Source organism: Anser brachyrhynchus, assembly GCF_964034855.1.
Source record: "Anser brachyrhynchus genome assembly, chromosome: 1".
Taxonomy (NCBI): Eukaryota; Metazoa; Chordata; class Aves; order Anseriformes; family Anatidae; genus Anser; species Anser brachyrhynchus.
Window position 1 is genome coordinate 100,549,572 of NC_137694.1, and position 25,343 is coordinate 100,574,914.

General features: G+C 49.4%; 1 protein-coding gene and 2 long non-coding RNA genes across 5 annotated transcripts in view; 1 reads left to right on the forward strand and 2 right to left on the reverse strand.

Annotated features, from left to right (window-relative positions):
- Nucleotides 1-21,429, reverse strand: part of LOC308184826 — a 28,071-nt gene extending 6,642 nt beyond the window's left edge. The window contains exons 1-2 of one of the 3 annotated variants that reach the window (XR_013942930.1): nucleotides 9,318-21,429; nucleotides 35-8,748 (exon numbers count right to left, since the gene is read on the reverse strand). This is a non-coding gene — a long non-coding RNA (uncharacterized lncRNA). Of the gene's footprint in view, nucleotides 1-34 lie in introns of all 3 variants that reach the window. The other 2 variants (XR_013942931.1, XR_013942932.1) reach the window with 2 other exon arrangements.
- FSTL1 (follistatin like 1) overlaps nucleotides 1-21,743 on the reverse strand; it is a 42,236-nt gene extending 20,493 nt beyond the window's left edge. The window contains exons 1-2 of the mRNA XM_080572344.1: nucleotides 21,606-21,743; nucleotides 21,440-21,499 (exon numbers count right to left, since the gene is read on the reverse strand). Coding sequence (XP_080428470.1) covers nucleotides 21,440-21,499; nucleotides 21,606-21,608 — 63 coding nt within the window. The 5' untranslated portion in view covers nucleotides 21,609-21,743. The remainder of the gene's footprint in view (nucleotides 1-21,439; nucleotides 21,500-21,605) is intronic.
- Nucleotides 21,744-21,823: 80 nt separating this feature from the next.
- LOC308184841 lies at nucleotides 21,824-24,422 on the forward strand. Its single transcript, XR_013942940.1, has 2 exons — nucleotides 21,824-22,160; nucleotides 22,309-24,422. It is a non-coding gene; the product is annotated as an uncharacterized lncRNA (long non-coding RNA).
- The last annotated feature ends 921 nt before the right edge of the window (nucleotides 24,423-25,343 follow it).

A 25,343-nucleotide genomic window follows, 5' to 3' on the forward strand; every position in this document is an offset into this window, starting at 1 on the left:
TTTTGGTAATGACCCAAGCACGCGCTCTCCGCACCTCCCGGAGCCCCTGCTCCTGGAAGAGAGATCGCCGCTTGAACCGCCTCCAAAAGCGCAAGTTCTTCTCTAGTGCTTTTTGAACTCGTCCCAGGATGTTTTGCTTTCTGCCCCGTGGCCTGGCCAGGCTGTGTTTTGGAGACAAAAAGCCGTGAGCATGCACAGGCTCCAGCATCCTCATGCATTCCTGGCTCGCTGGCTTTCCTCGAAAACGCTGCGGGTGCCCACCTGGGTGCGGAGCTAGCTCTGTGCCCAGCAAACATACCAGCCCACCTTCGCACCACTGCTGCGGCGAGGTGTTCCCAGCAAAGGTGCTCCTGGCAATAAACTCAGCTCTCTGATGCGTCTCTGCTACACCACCTGTCCTGCTGCCTGCTGGCTGCTTAATTTCTCTTCTCGAGTGTCAGACCTTGGTCATTAGCGCTGAACTTCCTCCAGCTGCTGGCAGCTCTCGTTGCTCCAAGGTGTCAAGCTGAAAACTGTTTTTCCCCCTCGATTAGTTTTCGGTTTTCTTAATGGTGTTTGGCGGTCGTGGTCTTAGAATCCTTTTAGTTTTACGTAATAATTTGGGTTTTGGCTCTTTGGGTCAAAAGGAAACTTAACAGGATTTCCACTGTTTTTTAGTGATGATACTTGGACGACAAGCACGTGTTCTCTCAAAGGAGTCGGGAATAAAAACGTTCTCCTTACCCTCTTTCCCAAGAGGCTCATCTTATTGCTCTCCAGCAACGCTCTCCACCACAAACACTTGCCTTTGGGTGACACAGTCATTGCAGAGCTCCCAGCAGGATCACACACGTGTAGGAAGCACACAAGGCAGGGAGGCACCTCTTGAGTCATCCTCCATCTCCATGCTGTCAGTGGCCCCTCTAAATACAACTCCATTTATACAACGCCAAACAAAGGATGTTAATTTTGCCTTTCTGACGCTCATTGAAAGCCTGCTCTCAAAACCCTCTAACAGCTATGAGCTTTCCTCTAATGCCAAGACTTATTGCACTCACGGCCAACTTTTACCTATTTATTCATATACTAATTCTATGCTTAATCATGAACAACACATTTACCTCCCTGGCATTTCATACCCCAATCCTGCCCAGCATAAGGGTGGAAAATATATGGTAATAACAGATGTCTTTCTTAATAAGTAATGGTCTTTTATAAAAGTAGTCTGTGTTTTGACTGCTATCAATAACATTTTTAAAGAAACAGGGGACAGAAAAATCCTCCATTGCAATGGAAATCTGGGGGCTGGCCAAATCAGGGGTGAAAATATGCTGCCTAACCCCATTTTCCATCCAGAAGACGGCAAAGAAAAATTTCAAAATGGCATTCAATATTTTTGTTACAATGCAAGCTTGGCTAAGATAACAATCAGGAAGATGAGTCACATCTGCCAAATTCATGTTTCTTCCAGGGAAAAAGAATCCCTCATACAACGAGATGTGACATGCAAGGAAAGGGATGGAGAAGGAAAGCAGAATGGATTTGCTCTTTGGTTACACCTGTCTGGGAATGAGCAGAAAGACGTCTCCTTGCCCGACCAGCTCACATCTGGCTCACTCGCTTCATTCCCCTCTCTGAAAGGGAGAAGCTAAAGCTCCCAGAAACGAAGCACTGAACACGTGCGGGGACCTGGCCCCAAGCAGCCAGTAGCCTTCAGCAAACCCTTTGCCTCCCTCGGCATCCTCATCTGAAGGCAGCAGATCTCACCCAGCTGTCCTCGCCCCACTGGAAATGATCCCTTCAGGACAAAGTTGAGGTCCCGTCCGGGAATGCAGGAGGGATGCAGAGGATGGACTGGAGCGGGAGGGAGGGAGCCTGCATTGCTGCCTCTCCACTGCTATCTGCTCGCTGGATAAATAATGGACTTCTGTCTCCAGGGTTGCTGATCAGCTCTAAATGCCCTCAAAGAAAGCAAACAGCACAATAAGAAAGCCCAGAAACAAATCCATTTCATAATAAATTCATTTTGTTTTCACTCCGTTTTTCTTGCTAGTAAAAAATTTAGGTTAAGCTAAGCACTTTCTTTTCCCAGCAATCTCTGCTTGCTGTTGGCTAATGCAACAGAAAGTTCTGCTTTCGACAGTATAATGGCTCTGTTATGAAGAAAATACAATTATATTATTTCCCAAGACGAATTCCACAGTATTAAATGTCTGAGCAATGCAGCATTGTCTTTGAAGCTGTTGGTGTAGGAATTTTACATGGGGAGATAGGAAGACGAGAGGAGCTTTCACAGGAGATATATTTTTCTGCACATATCTCCACTGCTCAGAAATGGAGAGGAGATTTAGAACCAGGGCCACAACCTGTACCCTGGATAACTGGGTTATGCAAGCTTTTGTTTCTGCACTACTTGCAGTTGTGCCCCAGTGTCACTGCTAACCAGAAGCTGTACCCATCCGAAGGCTCCTCGATGGCACGCATGAAATGGCCTCGGTGTCAGTTCATCTCAGTGCTGGTGTTTATAATAAATTCATCAGCAATAACTTAGACTACTAATCAGGGAGTAAGGAGCAAGAGTTGAGTTCAGAGTACTAAAGGGAATGAATTTAAAGCAGATCGCCAAGATTCGACAGGTATTTCAATAATCCCCCATGTCCAGGCTAATCCCAGCAAAGCTATCTGAAGTTCAGCTGGTGACAGCAATACCCCCAGGCAGATGGAGAAGCCACGAAATGTCTGACTGAAAGCATCCTGAACACCACACAGACAGAGAAAATTGGGGGAACTCAGCCATTCTGGGAATCGACTGCCTGTGCTGTAAAGGTGTCCCCCTGCCCCGTTACAGGTGGAAGGGGTAGCACCCAATGCTGAAAAGCAGCCTGACACTTCCCCTGATGAAACCACCTTTTCCACTGCTGATAACTTTGCCAGCACTGAACTGCTCAGGTTGAAATTTTCCATCCCAGGTGTTCGCCTCAGGCTGACTTTTCCTTTTTTCAAGTGTCAACAGGAAAAGGTCAGTGGTTTCAGAGAACATGATTAAGTTATTTTGTCCGTGCTCGAGGAATTGTTAAAGTTGTTTTGCTAAGAATGCAGAGCAATCCTCTGCCACTGCAAGAGCCTGGATCTGGCAGGGGAGTCACCCCGGTACCTCTTGCTTGCAAAAAGAGGTAAGTCTGTAGCGTGTGAGTATGGAAATTACCAGTTTGCATGCGCTCAGTCGCCGTTCTAGAGCCTGATAACTCCACTTCTGAATCTTTAGTCGCTGTTAAGAATAATCCTTCCCCTTACAGCTTGCAGGTCCTGATCACACTGCCTGAACCCACCCTAGCTCTCTTGTGTGATTGCAGGGACTGAAGCAGGATTTTACAGGCTTGGGGTAGGGCGAGGAGCAATGAAATGAAAAGCAGGGGGACCACTTCACCTTCTACATGCACTCCTGCAGGTCACTGTCCATTACATCCAACTCAGAGCCTGGATGCGCACCAGTGTGAACGGGGTGTGCAGGGACCACAGACCCTTTGCCTGTGAAGGTGGCTGTATCTCTTCCCTTATTACTGCTGATCCGCTGGAGAAACTGCTGCCCCTCTCAGGCACTCAGCAAACAAGCGCCTGGATCTACGAGCCAAGAGTGTGGGTGGCTCCTGCCTCGCTGCTGACCTTCCTCTGTTGTTTTTTATTTTGTTTTGGAAGAGAAGCATAGCATTATGCTCTTGTTAGGGGCATGGACTCAGCGGTTGCAGCCACATCTCTACAAGGAGCATGAAGACTATTGGAGGTGACGGCTTCATTTGCTTGTTTTTGTCCACAGTAAGAGAGATGTAATAACTCTTAATGTAAGGCTTGATGGCAGCTTAAGTAATTAACCAGCAAGTGCTCTAATGGGCTGAGACAGATGATGCAGCAGAAGGCAAAATGTAATTACAAATACTCTGCACCACAAAGGCGAGCAGGGCTGAGAAACGTCGAACCAGCCTCAGCCAGAGCTCAGCACCGCTGGTCCCAGGTCTCCTCTCTCCCCGTGGCTGCCTTGGCAGCACAGCACCCCCTGCAGCACTCGCTCCTGGAGGGTCTGAGGCCATCCTGGGCAGCCAGCTCTTGCACAAAGCACTGCCTCCAAGTGCCATTTGCCCTGGTCACCCAAGCAGCAGTTGCCCAAGCGGCGCGTATCTCCCAGCAGAAATAAACTTTTCACGGCACCTGGAGCTGCAGCTCAGTGGATTTATGCCCTGGAGCTCTGCAACGTGGGATGGGGGGCAGCCAAGGTGAAAGAAAGGTAACGGAGCAAGACAAAATGGCAAGGCAGTGGCTCACACAGAAGTAAACGGTACCTGCACAGCAGCCGTTCCTTCCTGAGCAGCGAAGGTGATTGTGCTAGACCTTGGGAAACGTCCCAGAAACTTGAAAGTTTATAGCAGCAGCAGAAGCCAAAATCTCCCCACAGACAACAGATCTCCAGTTGCCAAAGCCAATTAAGTTGGCTTGGGGACAGGTTATTTCCATGGGATTTTTTGCTTGTTCATTTAATTTAATTTTTTTGGTATGTTTTCCCAACTACCAAGAAGCCAGATGTCAGGGAGCTCTGTTAGGCCCCTCTCATCAGAGGGAGTATCTGAGATGTGGCTTGCAAGCACTTGTAGCTCTACCGATGCTTCCAGCCATTGGGGTTCCCTGTGTACTGCCTTAAATCTGAGGTGACCTTGAGCACTTCAGGTTGGCTTCCTGGCCTCCCTGGCACCACGTTGTAGAAGACTTATGCTCTCCTATTTGCCTCTCGTATCCATGCCCACACGCCTCCCTCCAACCTCCTTCCTCAAAGAGGAAATTGTCAGAGCTGCTCTGGTTCTTCTGCCAGGGCTGTATTTCCCCCCAGATAGCCTGGCATTTAGAGATGCTGAAAAGGCTTAGAAACATGGAAGGGAAACGAAAGCCTTCAACCTCTCTGGAAACCCACAGCATCAGCCTAACACCACCTGACAAATCCTTCCTGCACTGGGGCACTCGGCTCCACGAGAAGATGGCGGTGGCCCGGTCCTCCTCCACACCGGCGCTGCAGAAATGGCTGAGCTGATGTTTTGCTACGGATCCCCTCGTTTGGGGAACCGTACAGACACCAGGCAGGCTGGAAACTCGGTGTTGTAAACGCCTTATGTCAAAACTAAATCAAAGACAGGGGGAGCGCACTGACTGTGGATGTATTTTAAGTTAAACAAGCATAAAATATTTGGCGCGCTTCCCTTGCTTAATGTAGTATAAACAACGTCGGTATTCGGCGGAGAAAGTTTCCCGGTTAATGAACGTGACGAGTAAGCGGGCAAGAAGGCCACGCAATTTTTGCCTTTCCCGTTAAGAGCAGGACAGCCCCAGCTGGTGCAGCGTGGGCAGCCAAGTCTGTGCACCTCAGCAGGAGGCTCCGCGGCCAGGGCTGGGAGGAGAAGCCCCAGTGAGACCATACGTCGTCCCTGGACGCTGCGGGAGAACAAGTGGATTCTTGCCATTACTTCCAGAGGGAAAAATGAACTCCCGTAGCCATAAAACTGAAGCAGACTAAGGGCTTCAGAAGGCAGCCTCTGGCACATCCAAGTGCAGCAGCTGAAGACATTAGCTTTCACAGCTGTCTGCCAGCCCTGGCTGTCCACCTGGCCGGCCAGCCAGAATTTATTGCTCCCCTAATAAAGTCAGCAGAAAGAAATACACGCTTGTGCCTCAGCCACTACAGTTCACAGCCCAAGGTATCAGACTGAGCTGCTGACGACCGCCGGTTTTCAGCAAGATTGCAGACTCGCAGCCACACATCCAAGGAGGGGAAGAACAGAACAAAATGTCTCCCTAGCAGCTTAGGAGAGACTTGGACGAAAACAGGTACACGAAAGGGCTGAAGAAGTTAAGGAAGATGCTTCTTCTCCAGAAGGCGCTGCCGTGCCTCTCTTCTGACTCCTCTGCTGTTTGAGAGGCTGCTTTGGCTGCCTACTGCTCGCTCCAGGGAGAGGAAGCCACGGGTGCAGAAGATAAAACCAGGTCTGCAGGAGTTACCACGACCGATCACGTCCCCGCTAGCCCAGAGCCCCCTGTAAGAACTGGAGCATCTTCCATCAGCTCCAGCCAGAGCCACCTATAACACAGCCAAGAGTTTTCCTGACCCTAAGTCAGCCCTCTGCAGGGCTGGGCTCCAGGAGCGATGTGCCTGAATGCAGGAATGGTCTATTTTTATAATTCCTAATGTAACCAGACCCTCTTCTCCTATGCAGAGGAGAGATTTCAGTGGTAAAATGGTGTGAGTCGGAAAAAAATTATGATAGCAAACTCAGAAGGGACAATGGCTTTTCTTTTTCAACAGAGATTTAAGAAAACCCCGGAAATTCACACACCCAAAGCATTTATTAAAATGTGTTCCTAGAGCTGGGCTTTGACTCAAGCACACCAGGAAATCAGTGGTAGTCTTTGAATACTGAGAACAAATTGCTTAAGTATGTGCAGACATTATTCTTATGCACTTGATGTTATGCTTGCCATGCTGAACAGCTATGCTAGATGCTACTTGTACAAACGTATAGGCTGCAGGAAATAAATATAATGCAATCTGTTTCCCCCCACAATGATTTTAGAAGTAGCATGTGATATTATAATAATGTACCAAGCCACGATAAACAGATATAGGGTTCTGCAAGCCGCCTTGAGGTTTTGCATTATTGGAAATCTAATGTTGTGCAACGAAAGGTTTGGTAACACAACACTGCATTTCAATTTTTGATTATCTTGGTTTGTTTTTCCGAGAAAATAAACCTTACTTTTTGGATCTCCAATAATCTGGGCTAGCTTAGTTTGAAATAAAAATGAAAAACAAACAAAAGCACCCCTACCCAAAGACGCACAAAAACCTCCTTGTTGTAGGTCTTACAGGTCTCCCAGGATAAAAGTTGCCATGCTTGCCACAGCCTTTCCCTGCCCAATGCCCAGACCCTGTGAAGCTGTAGAGGTTTCAAGGTGCATCTAGCATGCTGACAGGTGAGATGTACCTGTAAGATACCAGCTCTAAAAAGTTATCCCACTGAGCTGAAAGAACAGCACGCATGTACTCCTTTATCCCATGGCAAAAGCAAGGTACCGTAAATAATTTTAGCCCGCAATGAACAACTCACTGGAATTCACAACATTTTTATGACAGCCTACGCCAATCTAGCTGTTGGCTGCAAGTCCTTCCTTTCCCTCTAAGTGCTTTAGCACTTATAAGACTTGAGTCATTTCAGTGTGCTAACCCAGAAGAAAACAGCCCTGACCAAAGAGGGACCAAGTGTCATACAGTGAACATGAGTGGGAATCACGTGCGTGCTGATCTGCAGCAGCTTTTCGCTCATGGGGACTTGACATTGATTCTCACCTTCCGTATGAACCATAAAATCCTTACCCATACCAAGTGCAAGAGCAAGTAACACTTGGCACCCTTGGCTCCATGAAACATGTGCATAAAGACAGATTATTTCCAGCCTCTGAGAAGGGACTTGAACGTGAGAAGCCTTTAGCATCACAGCCAGCAGCATCAAGTCCAGGGTGCAGAAACAGATTTAAATCAAGTATCCTTAGAGACACTGCTTTTGCCTTCTCTCTAAAAGCAAACGCTAGCTGAACAGCAAAGAGAGCCAAAAGGTGGTGAAGCAGCTACTGGCATGTCACTGCTTACTGCTTCCTCCATCGCAGTAAACCTAACCCAAATTCACGTTGTCAATCCACATATTCAGGGTACGCTTTGTGGCCTGTCCAGTCACCCCTGCTTTGTGGTGGCGATTTCAGCCGAAAGGTGGAGCAGGCATCCATGGTCACTCAGCACCTCAGCTGCCTGACTCTAATCCTCTAAAAAAAATCCAAGTCTTTTGTTACAGCAAACACAAGGCTTTCAGGAGCCTCATATCCTCTGAAACACCAAGATGTCAGCACAGTTCTACCATATTGACCCTGCTCCTTCGGTCACATCAACGTCCCATTAAACCTTGTCGTTTCTTCCCCTCCTCATATGCCACCAAACACACAAAGCAACGCCCCGTGAGACACGTGCTCTACTTCTATATGCTCCATGCATGGAATTTACTGCACTTCTTCATCTTGCCTGGGTCTTGTACCTTCATCTCAGCCAAGATATTGTAATTTGTAATTTCCCCCCTCCCCCTTCCCTGTTAGAAACCATGCAACTGCAGCGGGATCAGACTACACTAACACCGGGACAGCAGCCAGCAGTACGCGGTGTGCCTGACTTTTAACAGCTAAATCCCATCAAAAATAATGATGCAAATACAGGCACTTCTCCCCGAGACAACCTAATGCTTTCAGCAAACTCTTAGAAACACATAATGCTGCTGGATGGGACTGAGGCAAAAAGGAACAAACTTGGGACTTCTGGTACTTACTGCGTGAACACCTGCTGGCTAAACTTAAAGTCCGAGGTGCTAAAGCCAAGATAGCTGTAAATATGTTCTTCAGACAGCGCAAGATGAACACTTCCTGAGGACAGGCACGAACTGCACCAAATTATCAACTAAACATGGTCACAAGGTGGAAAGCTCTCCTTTAGGAATCTCATGTGCTGACGTGGGAGCAGGGGAACCACTGTGCTCTGCCAGGACATCCACCTTGAAGTACTTGGGCCCAGACCTGTACCACCATTTAATAGACTTAAGAACAACTCCGTCGTTCTTCATGAACCTCAGACAGACAGATCCATCTTCATGGCCCTGGGTCTCAGCTGCCTATCCAGCACCACACAGGAAGCCTGCACTAAGCAAAACAGGAAGCAAACAAAAACCTGCAGTGAGACCCCCCCATGGCAGAGCTCTGGCCCTAACAGGATAAGCAGGATGGATGGGGGTGGGCTGGGCAGGGGGTCGCACTGGCTCAGCCCCACAGCCCTGCGCTGTCCACAAGTCCATGTGTAGCCTCACACCAGTGCCACCACTTCAGCACATCTCCCCGAGACACGGCTTTTGTGGGAGAGGACTTAAATCAGGACAGACAACAGTTTGCTGAGAAAGCGTTAATGCTTTTGTGTTTCAGTGGGAAGGAGCAGCCAGCAAAGGGGCCTCTCTCATGGGGGCTGTGGTCAGTAGCAGGGGACGGGCCAGGGCAGAGAGGGAGGCACCTCCTCTTCCTCCTCTCACGCAGCTCCCACCACATCCCAGCAGAGATGTTTCTGCTGGTGGTCTCCAAGCCCCTTGCCATGACCCTTGTGAGCTCAGCCCCGCTATGGGGCAGCAGTGTTTGGGTACAGGGGGTTGGCAGAAAGCTCAGAGTAGGGCTACCAGCCTGGGAAGGAGCAGCCAGCAAAGGGGCAAAGGACCCTGCCTTACTGCTGGGCTTCGTGACCCAAGACAGTCTTCAGCCACGGCTGCGGAGGTGGTCCTGCCCTTTCCTCTCCCTGCGCTGGGTTTTCCCACATCAGCTCTCTCACGCCTGTGCAGGGACAAAGAATGCAAAGCTAAAAGATCTGCATCAACTGGAGGGTTGGTTTTTTTTTTGGGTAGGGTTCAGTTTTCAGCTGCCTAGCAGCACAGGAGCCAGAGCCAGCATAGAGGAGGAGGAGGAGGAGGAGGGAGACAGAGCTGCATGCAGAGAGCAGCATGGGAGGCACTCACCTTTTTGCACAGCACCCACTGCAAAACTGCTCCTTCAGACAGACACACGTCGCAAGAACATTTGGCTCCGAGTTTAAAAATCACAGCCCTGAGGCACACAGGAGTTGGTTGCCTTTTGCCAGACTTTGATTAAAGAACAGGCTTTGAGCTCGAGGCAGAACATAGGATGAAAACACTGCTTCGGACAAGCGAACCATCTCCTCTCACCTCTCATAAATGACCATATAGAAAAAGACTTCCAACCAGCTTGCTCACAGGAAAAGTGCCTAAGCCTTTTTTTATCTGAATGCCTGCGCTACCCAGTTAAGGCTGCCTTGCAGAAAGATGCCTTCAAGCTATGAAAGCACAAACCTTCACCCTAACCCACACAGCCTTCCTGAGGCGAGAACTGGAGAGGACCCGAGAACAATGAACGCACTGAACTTCCTACTTGCTTTCAGAGCAGACAAAAGCCCCAAACATCCATATTTAAAGACAAAGCTGGAAACGAAGCAACAAAAAAGGGTATTTTAATAGCATCTGAATCTTTATTGTGCACTTTAAGTGCAGAAGTCTCCCAAGGTCCAAGTCAAGATGCAGCCAGATCGTGCCAAGCCCTGCACAAGCACATCTCAGAGCTGAGCCCATGCCCTTGGGACAGCATGCAAGCAAGATTTGCTCTTGGAACAAATTTCCGTATTGTTATTTGGTTAGAAATTCATCTTTTGAGAAGGGTGGAGCGAATAGCAAGAAAGCTGGCTGTCTCCACCTCTAACTGCATCCAATTTGGGTCATGCTTGCCGGTAATGGCTTGCGTTTGTTGGAGCGGAGGCAGCCGGCTTTCTCTTTGTGCCCCCTCAGTTTATGTGCAGGCCTCAATGCCTGACGCCTGCCCATAAACCAAACCAAGTTACACCTATAAACAGAGCCAGCCTCCAACGTTGGGTGTGATCTCCCCAGCACTATATCAGGCTGCACTGCTGGCTTTGCCTTCCTTCTTCACACAATTTGCACTGCTCGAGGCCATATGGATTCCCACCAGCAGCGCGTGGAGATGTCCTGTCACCACAAAGCAAGGAGGAAGCCCCTCACAGGCAGAGCCACCAGGCTGGGACAGGGGACCACAACGTGTGGAGGCCCAGCTAGGAAATATCCCATACACGGGGACGGCCTGAGGGGCTCATGCTGTTCAGCCTGCCTAATACAAGACTGGCCGCGATCCTTGTCACAGACCACAGTTGTACTGGTGGGGAATAGACGCAAGGTACTGAAGGCCTCTTCTGTTCCGCCATCGGGCACAAGATTCAACATCTGCAGATCAAAACCAGACAAATGCAAGCAAGAAATGAGGTGTAACAGCGCGAGGATAATTAACCGCTGCAGCAACATACCAAACACAGTGGTATTTTCCATTTGTGGTAATTACTTAATCAAGACTAGATGTTTTTTAGGACACGCTTTAGAGTCCGGAGCAAATGGAATTCATCACAAAGCTGGATATATGGTCTGTAGTAGGCAAGGGGACATAAGACATAAAACACAACAGCTCCTTATGGCCTCATCATCTACTAATCTATAGAGAAAATTGCTCCTTTTAGTGTCAGTAGAGTTGGTAGACAGCCATATTTTTAGTGACAAGACATGCTGTTGTTTACATGAAATAGTGATAATAATACGTTGTGCTTCACCCACACCTTTAATCTGAAATCCTCAAAGCTCTTTACCGTCACTGTGTCAGTAAGCCTGACAACTCACTGGCTGATAAATTGGCATTATTATTTCCCGTTCATCCAGCCTCTTTTTTTCTCCAAGTAGCTAATCATCTGCTTACATGGGGTACAGCACTCAACCAATCTGCGATTTTGGGCACCAACTTTTCGGTCTCTTGGTGAGAAAATGTTCACAGGAGAGCCTTGCAGAAGGTTTTGGGGTGCGAAAAGGCTTAGCACACAGACCCGCTCAGCAGTGGCCTACTCCGAGCGCTCATCCCCAGTGCACACTTCACAGCACTCAAAACCTCTGTACAACCTCCCTAGGAATATACTGATAACGATGTGCTTTTTAAGTCCAGAAGGCAGCAGTGAAAATGTTAAGAAAAGGCGAGAGAAATGTTTCCTAGTTGTTTTAACAAACATCTTCATATATGACAGACAAAAAAAAAAGTAGTTTCCATTAGTTACCATGACAACCAATGGAAATCGCTAACCCATCCTCTCTCCCCAGTCAACCTTCAATAGACCTGTCAGGGGAAGCAAGCAAGTACGCCCCGTGCCACAATCTCTACTTGCCCTCGTCCTGCAGCTCACGGGGAGCTCTGTGTCACCATCGTGTCAAGTGCCCACGCGCCCCCTCTCAGCACACCTCCGGGCTGCTCCCTCTGAGCGACAAATGGCAGGAGATGCTTGCTGAGAGCAAACACTCTAGGGACACGATCACCGATGCCATGCACCCCAGCTCTCCCCCTTCATGCCTTTCCTCTGCCTCCATCGAAACATCCAAGCACCTCCTCCTTCTCATCGGTGGGCTCCGTCTCAGACGTGGCCTATACGAGCACATCTTTACTGCCTGTCAATAAATTACTCCATCACACCACAACTCCAGTCCAAACGTTACCCCCACCCTCCTCACTATTTCTGTCGCTGCTAAGGATAGTAACTCTTTGCAATGCCTGCTGCACCTTCCGAGTGAGAGCTTTTAAACTTCTCTTAACAAGAATGCATTCAGCTTCATAAACCTTCCTGTGAGGCACAGCGCAGTTGTTGTTCCTGTTTCACAGACGTGAACACCACAGCTCAGAGGAATTAAGTGCCTTGTCCAAAGCCTACACGCAAATCATGGTGGGATGCTAAGCGCAGGAACAAACAGATTTGGTGAGAAGAGTCTGCTTGCATTCTCTTCATGCCTACAGGCAGGCTCTGAAGATGTTTGAACCGCATCTGCTCAGAGACCCCTTTAATCTGCCCCCCACCAAAACCCCACAGCTAATAAGCATAAAACTGAAAACAAAACAAAACAAAACCGCCACCACCATTGTCTCTGTTTAATGCTGGTTGACTGCTGACCTTGCACCTGCAGCCAGGACAGCCTAACTCACCCCATCGTGCGGATGCACGCTGCTGCACTGCAGAGCAGCTTGGCAGTGATTTGTGAGGACATATTCACACCCAGCTGTTCTCCTGTCTCCTTAGCTTTTCACGTGCATAAAGTTAGGAGTGGTTTGGGCACTGCACTGACACCATGCAGACTAGGGTTATTCGCATACCACTGCAAGACTCAGCGTTTGCCCAGGAAGATCAGAAACCCCAAATAATCTGCAACAACTGGAAATTTTGCTCTGCTCCCCACTACCAGACCCGGTTTACTGGAGTTACTGGCAAGGTACTCTGTGAAAGGGCTGGCTCTGTGCGAGGGGTAACAAACCATGCCTTGTACCCCAAGATTAATAGTCCTTTGGCCCTTTTTCCTCCATGACACACTCCTGGGGGGCTGCACGCAGCTCTGAGCACCAAGGTATCAAAGAGGGAAGGATAAACCATAAAGTGCAAAGAGGAGCAACAACAAGCTGTTCTACAAGCTGTCTCCTACGGATTCCTGTCTTGAGGCTGTTTGCATTTGGTGACTAAGAAAGTACAAACTGCGATCAAAGGGGAATACTCAACGAAATGCCTCTCTGGTCTGTAGTAAAAGCTGATCTCACACTGGAGCTTTTCCCTCAGGAAGGGCTGTAAAAGAGCCTTTCTACTGTACCACAGTCTTTATTTTTACAAACCTTAGAGGCACACAGTATCTTGTAGGAACCTAATACCCTTTGCTAAACATGGCTGAAACTGGCTGATGGGTTTAAAAGTTATTTGAGGAAGTTCAAAGGTACCAACAAGCAGAGATGATCACATAAAGCTCTGTTTCTTCAGGCAGCCAGGGAAAAAATGTTCTGATTTGACAGAAGGAAGGGAGCTCGAAGGAGATGAAAAGAGGTGGGCTATGCGTGGAGCTGAGGGGCCCCATAAACCTGTGATGTGTGTGCAACTGCACAGGGGAGACACCAATTATCACCAAGCACAGGCGCATAATTAGGACTGTTGGGACAGAATAACAAGATTGATGGTCCCCTTGTTCATAGGAGAAGGCCATCAAGATTAACTTACTGACTTTGAGATACTCCAGAGCATGGTATCATCTTTCACAGAACAGGAAGGGGACATCACTTAGCAGGGATGTGTAAAACTGGATTTGACAAGACACTAATGGCTACAGTTTGTACAAGCAGCTTCTAATCCCTGGGCATGCAGCAAAACCTCGTAGAAGAATTGGTCTTTTTTTTTAATGAGGAATGCTTTGAAGGATCCCAAAAAGAGCACCCCTGAAACCACTACTGTGTTTGTCACTAGCCCGTCTAGCTTGGGCTGCAGGGAATAATATCTGCAAGTGTGTGTGCCAGACTTGCTCTGTAACTGTGGACTGGGCATAAATCAAGCAATTTAAAAGAAACAGGGGAAAAAAGGAAAGAAAAATGTCCTCCTTCCTCACCCTGCTCACTGCCACATCATCCTCTACCAATGGGTCCGGTCCCCGGTCCCAGGGACAGCTGACCGGATCTCCATCAGAAGCGGTGCCTCTGCCACACGTGGCTCTGCCACTGCAGGGACACTGCAGAAAGGCGGCACCGACCGAAGAAGATGAGGCCAATATCACTCACGAGGAATTCCTCGCCCAGGGGCTGGAACACCCCAGAGCTTGCATCATGCGGAGCAAACATGCTGTCCTCAGACGGGAACGCCAGGGCTTTTCTGCCAAGTTCAAGCCAATGCCTTCGACGTGAGTGCTTGGTCTCCTGCCACCTTAATCTTCCAGCCTCCTGGGCTTGAATGAGTGTGCTGCAGACCGGAGCTGGGTCACAACCTTTCTGGTTATCCCTGAGGAATTTTACTCACCCAGACAACTAAACGATCCAGACATAGTAAAAATCCCCTGAGGAAATCTCTTCCTCCTACATATAGGAAACGAGACAGTAATTCCAATCCCTCATAACTTCAGCTTCCTCAAACATAAACATGAAAAAGTGGCCAAAACACAGGAGGAGAAGAAAGTCCCAGAGCAGCAAAGAGTACATATGCAAGGAGTTACATCATGCAGAAGGAAAGCTCTTGGCTCCGGGCTACAATTACCAGTGCTGAAATGGCAGGGGCTGCTATAGCACGCAGGGGCCCCACAGGCACCGCGCTCCAGATCGATTTGTTGTCGGGAAAACAGCAACAGGCTCCACAACCAAACCCATCCCTGGAGAGTGCATGTTGCTGCTGGGGGCTAACCCTACAACTTGCCAGCACCTGCTGAACGCCCCCTCTTCCATCCGTCCCAGCAGATAGGCAGAAACCCCTTGTTCTGCCCCCGGCCCCCACCCCAAAATCCCTCGCCCTGGCAGCGGGGTGATGAGGGAGGAGCAGCCCAGGGTGGTGTTTCTGATGGCTGTGGGTTCCTGTGCTAGGACATGACTCCAGCAGGGGCTGGTTCCTTTGCTGGCCCATCCTATCACCCCACTCTTGCTTCCTTCCTTGTCTTCCAAGGTTTTAACTCCCTCTTCTCCCCTTCCCGGACTTGGAAGCCTTGAGAAGACAGTGCCAGGCTCCAGCCTCAGTCTCGTCATGGGTACCGCTGCAGCAGGTCCTTCCACTACCTCCCTATGTCTCCTCCCGGATAAATAAGCAGTCTCTGGCTGTAGGTAACCTTTGCAGCTACCATCATTTCCTGGCAACTTTGATTGTGGGGAAAAGCTGATTAAGAAATAAGCATGGAAAGCTCCATACTCCCAAGGCCTCTTGATCCTGTCTCAGACCCTGAAGTAGGAGCAGGGGTGGGATCAGGAGGCACACGTACTACGACAACCAGCAGTGGGTGACAAAGAGCTCTCCAACCCCATCCTTCTGCTCTTCCAAGCCCATCGCTATCCTGGTTTGGAGCATAAGACATGCAAATCCTATGCGCCTACCACTGCCACCCAGCTGCTCTGCCATGCTGTTTCATTCTGTTCATCTCCATTGTTCCCTCAGTCTGGTTTGTTGCTCCTGGCATTGCAAGGCCCTCTACAGAGATACAATCAAGAGAAAAAAAAAAGTTCACATGCTTATGGCTTCACTGCTGTTTAAAAGGGTGGCAGAATGAAACTAGGCAAGGATAAAGGAGAAGGAACAATAAAATAAGCTATCTACTGTGGGGTCCGCTACATGGTATGACAGTATTTAGATGAAGTGCTTAGAGGTCCATCTCTGGGACAGCAGTTGACAGGCTACAGCCAAAGGAAACTCCATACAGGGAACCACCCTGCAACGGCCATACAGAGAAGGGCTCCAACAAGTCTTTCCTCTCAATCTCCTGGTTTTCCTGGCGCATTCAGTATTTTCCTCAGCAGCGCAGGAAAATGAGTACCCTCACCCCAGTGAGACAAAACACATTCCAATCTTCAAGCAGTGTTTAGTTTCTTCTGCCAAAATATTTGCTTAGCTGTCAAACAGTGGAAACGTGGGATCCACCTGCAGCTGAGCTAATAAGATATCAAATCCCTCCCCAATCATCCATCCCGAATCTCTTTTGTTCTTTCCAAGCCTGTTTATCCAAAAGGAGCCTCCAAATTTTTTCCAGGTCATGGACCCCTTGACACGCTCCACATCAGGTGCAGTGTCTCAAGAAATTCCACATGTGCAGACTGGAGCACAAGCTTGATTTCCTCCATCACCTCTCATGGGTAACCCTAGTTACCTGTCCACTACCCTGGGCAACTATGGGCCCCACGTTAAAATGAAGAGGTATGGTGTAATAATTGAGAGATTTCAGCATAGAGCAGGCAATAAAATTTCATAGGAAATTCTGGGTAGTGGTTTGCATGGCAGAGAACAGATGTAATCTCAAGTTACTGCTGGCTGGTGTCTTCAGCCCAGTACCTACTGGTGAGCAGCTCCTTTTGTTCTGAGCTGGAGCATATTTGAGAGCAAACAGTAAGAAAACGCTATGCAGTCGCTGCTCGTGTAGTATTTATCTGTGCTTTCTGAAGCCTCCAGGGCTGTTTATCTGACGCTTGTTTACTTGGTACTGGGATGCCTAGGAATTGCAATCAGAGCCCCATCGTGCAAGAGCAAATAAGCCCCTGCTCCAACCAGTTCACATCTAACAAGCTTTAAGGTCCCTTCCAACCCAAACCATGCAACGATAACCCACTAGCTGTGGCAAAGTCTGCAGCCTCAGGGAAAGCTGACGTGTATATCCCAGTGCCTGCCACCCAGAGCCAGCTCTGGAAGGAGCTTCGCAGCATTACAGCAGTCTAGTCTTCTCTTCCTCTAAGCTGGAGACAATGCCATGAGGGATAAATCTCTCCAAATTGATGCTGGTTATTCACAGTGTAGCTCAGACACCCCAGTGCAGCAGAAGCCGACACCTCTGTGAAGGTAGATGCAAGGCAGCTAAACACAGCATTTCTGGGAACCAACCTCAGGATATGTGGTAAAAGCAGCATGGTAATAGGAGTCTCGTGAGCCTGGAAAGACACACCTGGCTGAGATTTGTGACAAACTCTCTTCTGTCCAAAGAAAAACATTCCCCAGCTCGGGTAACACCACACAAGAGAGATCAAAGGAGCCCCAGTGCCTCCTGATGGGTAAGCAGCTGTACCAATAACAGCAGCTGGAAAACACAACAGGCATGAGAAGCCTTTCAGCCAGTCCCTTCCTCCTCAGCAGCCCCCAGCAGCAGCCCCCTGTTAATTACCCGCAAGGAATTTGCACCCTGGCAGATAGTCATTCACTCAGCTACGGTGAATTTGCACAAAGCAGCTCCGACCTGACGGCAAATCACAGCTCCATCTGAAGAGCAGCGTTAGGGTGTCACACGGACCTGAGCACCACACAACACGGCTTCTGTTTCAGAGCTTGCACCACGCATATTGCTGCTCGGAGGTTGTGGTCCCTGCAGAAAGGAGCACTTGCACATGGGGTGTTTGGCCAGTGACTTCAGCATGGCACAAGGTGCCCCAGAAGGAACTGCCTGGCTCGCCTGCCTGCCCCTGAGCCCTTTGACTGTCCACAGTCCTAAGGCACAGCATGCACATTAAAAAAACAGGATTTGCACAGGGCAGAATCACTTTGCCCTACCTCCCCATTTAAAACGCACTTATTGCCTCGAGGTGCAGCACCAGCAGGGCTTGGTCTGGAGCTCGAGGGTGGAATTCCAAGGAGGAAGATGTCTATCACTCCAAAATCAGCTCATGGAAAAAAAAATAAATGCAATTCTTTCCTCCCACTGAAGATGAGCCTGCGAAACACGACATGGGAAGCTGTATTTTTATTACATTAGCGGGTTACATGTAACTGCTGGGTTTTAATGCACTGTGCAGATTAGAAACAGCCTGCATTACCCATATGACAGGCACCACAGCATCCTTCCCTTCCACTGCCGCGGACCAAATATCAATGCCAGGAGGACAGAAATAAGCACCAAGACTACCACTAAATTTCAAAGCCAAATAGATACTTCTTAAAACAATGGCTAGAGGTCCAAATTATGGCCTTGTCCTAGAGCTTCGGGAGCTCAACTGCAATTTATTAAGTTTAATTTATCAAGACGGCAGGTTTTAGTCTTCATCATTGCAAAAACGTGGGAAAAGTTTAACCAAAGGAGGCTTACTCTTGCGAACAGCCCAACAGGAGGAAGTAAGTGAGGCTTTATGAAGACCAGTTGAACTCTCAGCTTCCTCTGCCCCGGGGCACAAGAGCACTCTGCTGGCAGAAGGGGCACACTTCTGGCTCTGAAGGGGTGGAGTGTTGTCACCTTTATGTGCAGAAGCAGTCGAGTTGGATGGAGAGGAAGCACTCAGGTGAGTTTAGCAAACAGAACTTGGCCGAAACCTTTGTTTTTTTCTCCCTCCGACACCCCCTTGCGGCTTTTCACGTGGAAAAATTATACAGAGGGAAAAGGAGGTGGGTGAAAAAACTAATCCCAGGGCTACAACAGATGTACACACTGCAAACACTGTGCTATTAGAAAAGGTTATAAATCTGCTCCCAGATGCTTGTCATCACTGCGCTGCTTGGGGGTTATAACCCCCTCAGATCTGTCAGTAGATCTCCTCACAAGAGGAGATCCTCTAGCCCGCCTCCCTTCTAGCCAAAATGAGCTAACTCAGCTTAAACTGTTTACACAACACTTTCCAAAGGCAGGCTTGTTTGGCCAGAAATGGGTTAAGGATAGATAAAGGAAACAGCTACAGGTCTCAGGGATCAATCTGAATGGACAGCAAAGTGGCAAGGTCATCCATCCACAGCCTGCACCAATATGCTCCTGCTGGCATAAATCTTTGTTAACATTTAAAATCCACAACGAAAAGTAACTTTCCTGCAGATCTGGGATCTGGCTTAAGGCACAGTGAAAAAAGTAAAACCCTCACTGTTATTTTGGAGCAAGTATCCAGATGGGACATGTCAAGACACTGGTGTAAGCATGGTGGTACCACCAGTAGAAGTGCTCCTGGACCTCATGGATGCAGTCAAACAGTGACTGGACTCCTTTCCAGTGCTAACTAGGCAACTGCTCCAGCAGGAAATGAACGACTGATCAAGTTACGGGCCTGCCGTTTAACTTCTAATATGTTCATCAGACTTTTTGAGCCTCGCCCTTTTCCTCTGTCGTGATGGATGCTTCCCCAAACCCCCCCACATCTGCTCAGGAAAGCCTGAGCCGAGAACACAAGCAGATTCACCTCCTTAGCATCCCTGCTAACACCAGCAAACGGCCTCCTCCTTGCAAGTCTGACCCAGGAAAAGAGAGACAAAAAGTGCTGTCTGAAGCTGGTGGCTGGCCTCCATCCGAGGAGTACAGTTCACCGTCTATTGCTCTTGTGACTATTACTGAACCGGGCCAAGAAAAGCTCCCAAGTTTTGGCACGTCTCAGATTTTCCAGTCTGCACAAAATCATGCCAGGAACATTTACTGAAGCAATTTCTTTCTTTCTTTAAAGACTCTAATTATGTACCTAACAATATTGTAGCAATGAGTGTTCTGCAAAAACCCAGTACCGCTCAGATACAGTTTTGCCTACAAATGGATTAGAAGCTTAAGGCTCAGCCTTAATATTCCGAACATACTGAAAGGCACTAACTGCAGACTGCAGCGGAAACAGAAGAAACTGAGAGTCATCACTTCCAAAATCTAGAGAGGGAAAACCACACGGGAAAATGCCACACTAATCTTACTAAATGCCAGAGATGCCGGGCAGTGGTAGTGAAGAACATATAGAAGGGAGTGACCACCTGATGCTCACCACTCAGCAGCAAGGAATCAGACTCAACCCCAACAGAAAAGTTGTTTGAGGTGTCAATTTTCCCTGAAACTGGAACCAACCACAGGTGTCACTCCCAAGTTTTGCTGAACTTGGGCTGGAATTGAACCAAAACATTTGCTGGTTTGACACCCGGACCATTACCTCTGAAAAATCATTCAGAGCCAAATCATTCATTTATCCACTCGAGCGTGAACTGGCTTTTAAGAGCAAGTTTTGAGCATAATGGCTGCACATTTTTCTTACTTTCAGTTTGTAGATGAGGACACTGAGGCACAGAAATGTTAGAGTGCTTGTACCTGGGCAGCCATCCAGGGTCTCCTAATTAGAGTACACTAGGTGAAACGCAGGAGTCGACACAATGTTAGTGGCGCCAGTAAAATCAGAAATCAAAGGCCAAACACATCTTTGATGTGTTTCTGCTGGTTACTGGCTCCACGACGCTTTACTCAGACCGCTGCCCCTATTATTTAGCTGTTATTACCATTCATCTTACGGATGCGCTGCCGAGCACTTCCTTCTGACAGAGGTTTTTCTGCGCGTTGACCAGAAATGGTTAAAGTTTATTTATGATTCCTAAGAAAAACGGATAAAACCGTTCTGCCTTTTTCAGGACGGCGTTGGAGGGGGATGCACGGAAATGCTGACTACATAAGTATGTCATGCCTCGAGAAGAAAGTCTATTACAATATTATCATGTATATGCAGCTGCGGAACGCTAGCCCACGCGGCTGCTCAGTCCCGCTCCCCTCGGTTTTCTCGATAGCTGCCACCAGAGCTACTTGGACAGGGTCCGCTCGCGGCCGCCCTGCCTCACCTCGTGTGCTACAGCTTTGGCATTGTTCATCTCGCCGGCGAGAGGCCGGCGTTTGCGGGGACTTCGCCGAAAAGAGACGGGGACGGAGGAAGAGCGGCTTTCCTCTGCGAACCCCATCTTTGCCACAACCCAGAGAGCCGCGGCGGGAAGGCGGAGGAAGGGGAAAACTCTCTGTAGGGAATCAGAAGTGTTTATACATTTTTGCGCAGAGCCAAACTGTGATGCTCTAGGGTGGGGCTGGCCATCTGGGAGAAATATGTGGGGAGAAAAAATGCGCGCGGGAAGACGACCCACCCCGTCCCCCAGCCGGGACCGCTTCCCTGCGGAAAGCGCGCTCGGCCGCCCTCCCCAGCCCAGCTTGAGTTCATTTGCTTCAAATCACTTCCACATTTCCCTGCCACAATTATCAAATATTTTGTCCCTGACCTCACTTTTACGGAGGCTGCAGCGCCGGGGGCGGGGGGGGTGTCGGGCACCGCTTAAACCCGGCCCCCGGGGGTCTGCGAGTTTGTGGGGCTAACGGTGCGGAAAAGGAGGTCAGGGCAGGAAACGGGGGGGTAAAAAAATAAAATAAAAAAGGAAAGAAAAGGAGAGAAGAGATGAAGGGGGTGGAGAGGGGCAGGGGGTGCCAAGCCGAGCCCAGCCCGGCCGCGGGGGTCCCGGGCCACCCCCCCCAGTGCTGTAAGCGCCCCCCGCAGCCCCCCGCAGCCCCCCGCCTACCTCCGCTCGCAGCCGGGCGGCGGCCAGCAGGGCACAGAGCAGCGGCAGAGTTTTCCAGACCTGCAAGAGAAGGCAGCGGGGAAAGGGGGGAGCCGGTGAGAGCCGGTCGGGGCCCGGGGTGGGGGGGGGAGGCGGCCGCCGCCAAACTTCCACCGGCCCCGCTCACCATGCTGCGGGCGGCACAGGACGGGTCGCGGCGGCGCCTTCCCCGGCTCGGCTCGGCTCGGAAGGGAAGGGGAAGGGAAGGGGAGGGCTCCCCTCACCCCGACCCGCCAGCCCGCGGCTCCACCCCCGGCCCGACCCCCGCCGCCTTCCCCCCGCCCCAGGCCCGGCTCCTCCCCGGCCCGCCCGGCCTCGCAGCCGGGCCCCCGCCGCCCCCTTCCCTGCCCCGGGCCCCTGAGGGGGTTTTGGGGCGCCCCGGGGGGGGGGCGAGCTGCTCGACGACCCCCTCCTCGGGCAGGGCACGGGGCACGGGCATGGCCCCTCATCGGGGACCTGAGAGGGTCCGTGCGTGGGGACCCCGCTGGCACCACGGGAAAGCGGGGCGCAGCGGGGTTTTTCCACAAGAACCTGTGGAAATGGGGCTTCGTGCCAAAGCGGGGCGCGGGCTGCAGGCCGATGGATGGACCAAAGTGCTGGCCATGGACGGAGGGGCGGTACATGGGGTGAAGGGAGGTGGAAATGCCTCAGCACGAACCCCTGGCCTTGTGGTGTTAGCTGGGTAAAGTTAGCTGGGTTAACTGGGTTAACTGGGTTAACCAGTTAGCTGCGTGTCTGCCGGGACCGCGGGATGGTGAATCCCACCTGAAGTGGCTGGTGGTGGTGGTTTGCGTGTAACTAACCGTGATCCTCTTGTTTCATCTCTTCAGGTCTGAATTTCTGAGGCCACTGGTAGTGCCGGGGCTGGAAGGCAGGACCTCGCAAGGCAGAGACTGTCTGTCCCGGGTGTGCTCTGTGACCGTGCCTAAAATACAGAAATCTCCTCTCTTACAGCGAGTGACACCAGCTGTCAAGAGCTTTTCCTTGAGTTTTGAGGTTGTTTGTAACCAAAAGTGACGCTGCTGGCTTTAGAAATCCCATCTTGCTCTGTAACCAAGTGCTTGCCCACAAGCTGTCCACTCGCCCTGCTTTCTGCTGTGCCCTGAACACAGGCAGGCGCTGTGGGAGATGCTGGCGTGTTCCCTCGTCCTTCACTGGGACCAAGCATCCTGCTGGAAGGGGCAAACTCTAGAAAAGAGTTATCCTGGATCAGGTCAGAGCTGTGCACTTTCACTGTGCTCACTCTGGCTCTGCTGCCTTGCTCTGTTTTCTTTTTAGGACTACTGCTACTAATTCTGCTTTTAAAAGCACCCTCCCCAGCAAGTTCTGCTTCTGTCTGAGCGTGGTTCTGGCCTATAAATCTAGCCTGAAGAGATGTCTAATTATTTCAGTGCTGATGCTGAGCAGCGTGGTTCTCATTGTCCTGTATTTTTCCTTTTTTAAACTCACCTTCACAACATGCATCTTTGTTTTGGAGTGAATTGATTGCCTTGACCCAGCTCTGGCAGAGTTATGGCTAACTCAGCCAGCCTCTAGTTTGCAGAAGCATCTTAAAATCAGGCTCATCCTGAGCCACCCTGATACAACCACCACAATAAGCAAAAACGAGTGGCAAATGATAAATATATTTTAAAAGATTAATTGATTTCTGGCCTCTTGATGCCTGATCTGCTCAAGCAGTGCTATGCAAGGAGGCTATCTGTTTCCAGAGGTGCAAATGACTCTACCATGCTTGGGAACACTCTGCCAGAAGGCATCTCCTAGCTCCTGTGCTCTCTCCCTGCTAACATGGGCAGTCACCTCATGTAAGCGTAATTAGCCATTGTGCTGGATTATATAGGTCACCATGAGCATTTTTTTTCCCCCTGTGTAATCCAAGAACTGAATATGAAGCACAAGTTAAAGGATTAATCCTCCATTACATGTTGGCATTTGGTCTATAAAAGCATATTTCTTCAAGTTAGCCCTTATACATGGAGATGGGTAAGGGTGACAATCAAAAAGCATCTCTTAGACTAGAATGAGAGCATGTTACCATAGGAGCATGAGGGAAGAGAGACATTTTTACAGCTACCTGCTTAGATCAGATAGAAGTTGTGTGTAAAGACGAGGCCTGGGTAATCCCGGCAGACAGTGAGAGACCAGTCCTTAGCTCTTCATGGAAAGGTGACGACAGTGAAAGAGTCACAGGGATTTGTGGGGGTATGGATGTGAAAACTGCGACCAGCTATGGCTTTCCAGCTACAAAAGTACCTATCCGCAGGTAGAGCAGCAGGTCTCTCGCACTGGGAAGCTTATCAAGTTAGCAGAAGGGCATGTTTTCTCTCCCATCACAGGCAGCACAAAATGATCTCGGCATGGACACTGGAGTCTTAACGCTCTATACAAAGGCACGCCTTTTACAACCGAATACAGAGGATCTGATGAAATGTTAACTTTTATACCAAACTTGCTTTCACTATTTGAAAATGTAAACTGCAAAGGAGCAGTGTGCATCAGCTAAGCAAATAAGAAATAAATCTATCAGGAATCTTCGCTTTTTCCTGATGGACCCATAACAAGGAGTTTGAATCAGAAGCACTAGAGTAAGGGGACAGCAAAAGCACTAGCAGTTCTGGTTTCAAGCTGTTTTCACATATTGGAGATGGTGTTTCATCATCGCTGGCTACACAACTGAAGTTGTATCATGAAACACTTTCAGTTAAAAGCTTCATTATAAGGGTGAAGGATGCTTGCCTGAAATTTTGAAGGTTACAATGCTCTGATAGGCCAAAAAATTGGGAACTGTTACTCTGCGGGAAAGATATTATTCTACTACATACATTAATATTTCATTCCTGATGACACTTAACTTTCCAGGCACCACCACTTCCATACCAAGCATTTTGTTATACATACAGGATTGAAAACTTTGAGATACACACACGTATGCCCAAGTGGCCATGCAACTAAAATTCTGTAACAAGCTGTTGCCTGAGAAGCAGAGCAAATGAATCCTGGACTCATACAAGTGTATGTCTCATGGGTGGATGTATTCTCCTGTTTTTAATAAAGTGCACGCTCCAACTGAAGCTTTCTCTGTTCTTGGGGCACTGTAAATATCGCTCCTCTGGACTCTCTCGTGTCTCATAAGGGTTACTGAAAAGCTGCAGCCTCTCCCTTATTACAGCATGTGCACATATATACACCCAACGTGACTGTATGAGCCTCATTTCCTAGGGAAACCAGGCTAAACGCGTGCCAGTAAATTACTTCTTAAGCCCTCACCCAGCCCTTGTGCCTATACTATGATATCACCCTCTCCTCATTACCTCACTGCTGTCCACCACCCACATCATTCCCGTCTCCTCCTTTCTGCCCTGCCACACGAAGCACACAGACATTAACAGTGACGCTAAGGGACTGGTGACACTGTGCTCGAGTCAATGACTGCCCTGCCTGAGTTGTGTTTCAGATGGCAATTGGAGAAACCAGCATTGTTTGCCAACTGGGCTTAGTGACAGAGCAATAATCTGTCCTGCTGAGGAGCAAGAAATTTGCAGCAGCATTATTTGATGGAATCAGGGAGCAGGATGCTATTTCTGAATAGCTGATGGTTAAGGTTGTAGTGGAGAAGTCTCAGCTGGTGTGGGACTGGAGGCACCCGAGTTATCTTGACCTCTGTGGGTGACTCAGACATGTAGCTCTGCAACAGAGCCTGAGGAAGGGCCAAAAGACATGGGGGCTTTCCCAGGCAAACATCAGAAACAGGCCAGGACCATGAGAGGTGAGGAGGGGAAAGCCTAGAGGAGAGCTGTGACTATCTGCGGTGCCAGCATCAGACCTGGATGGTGCTAGGATGGCCATGAGGCTAGTGCAGGAGTCC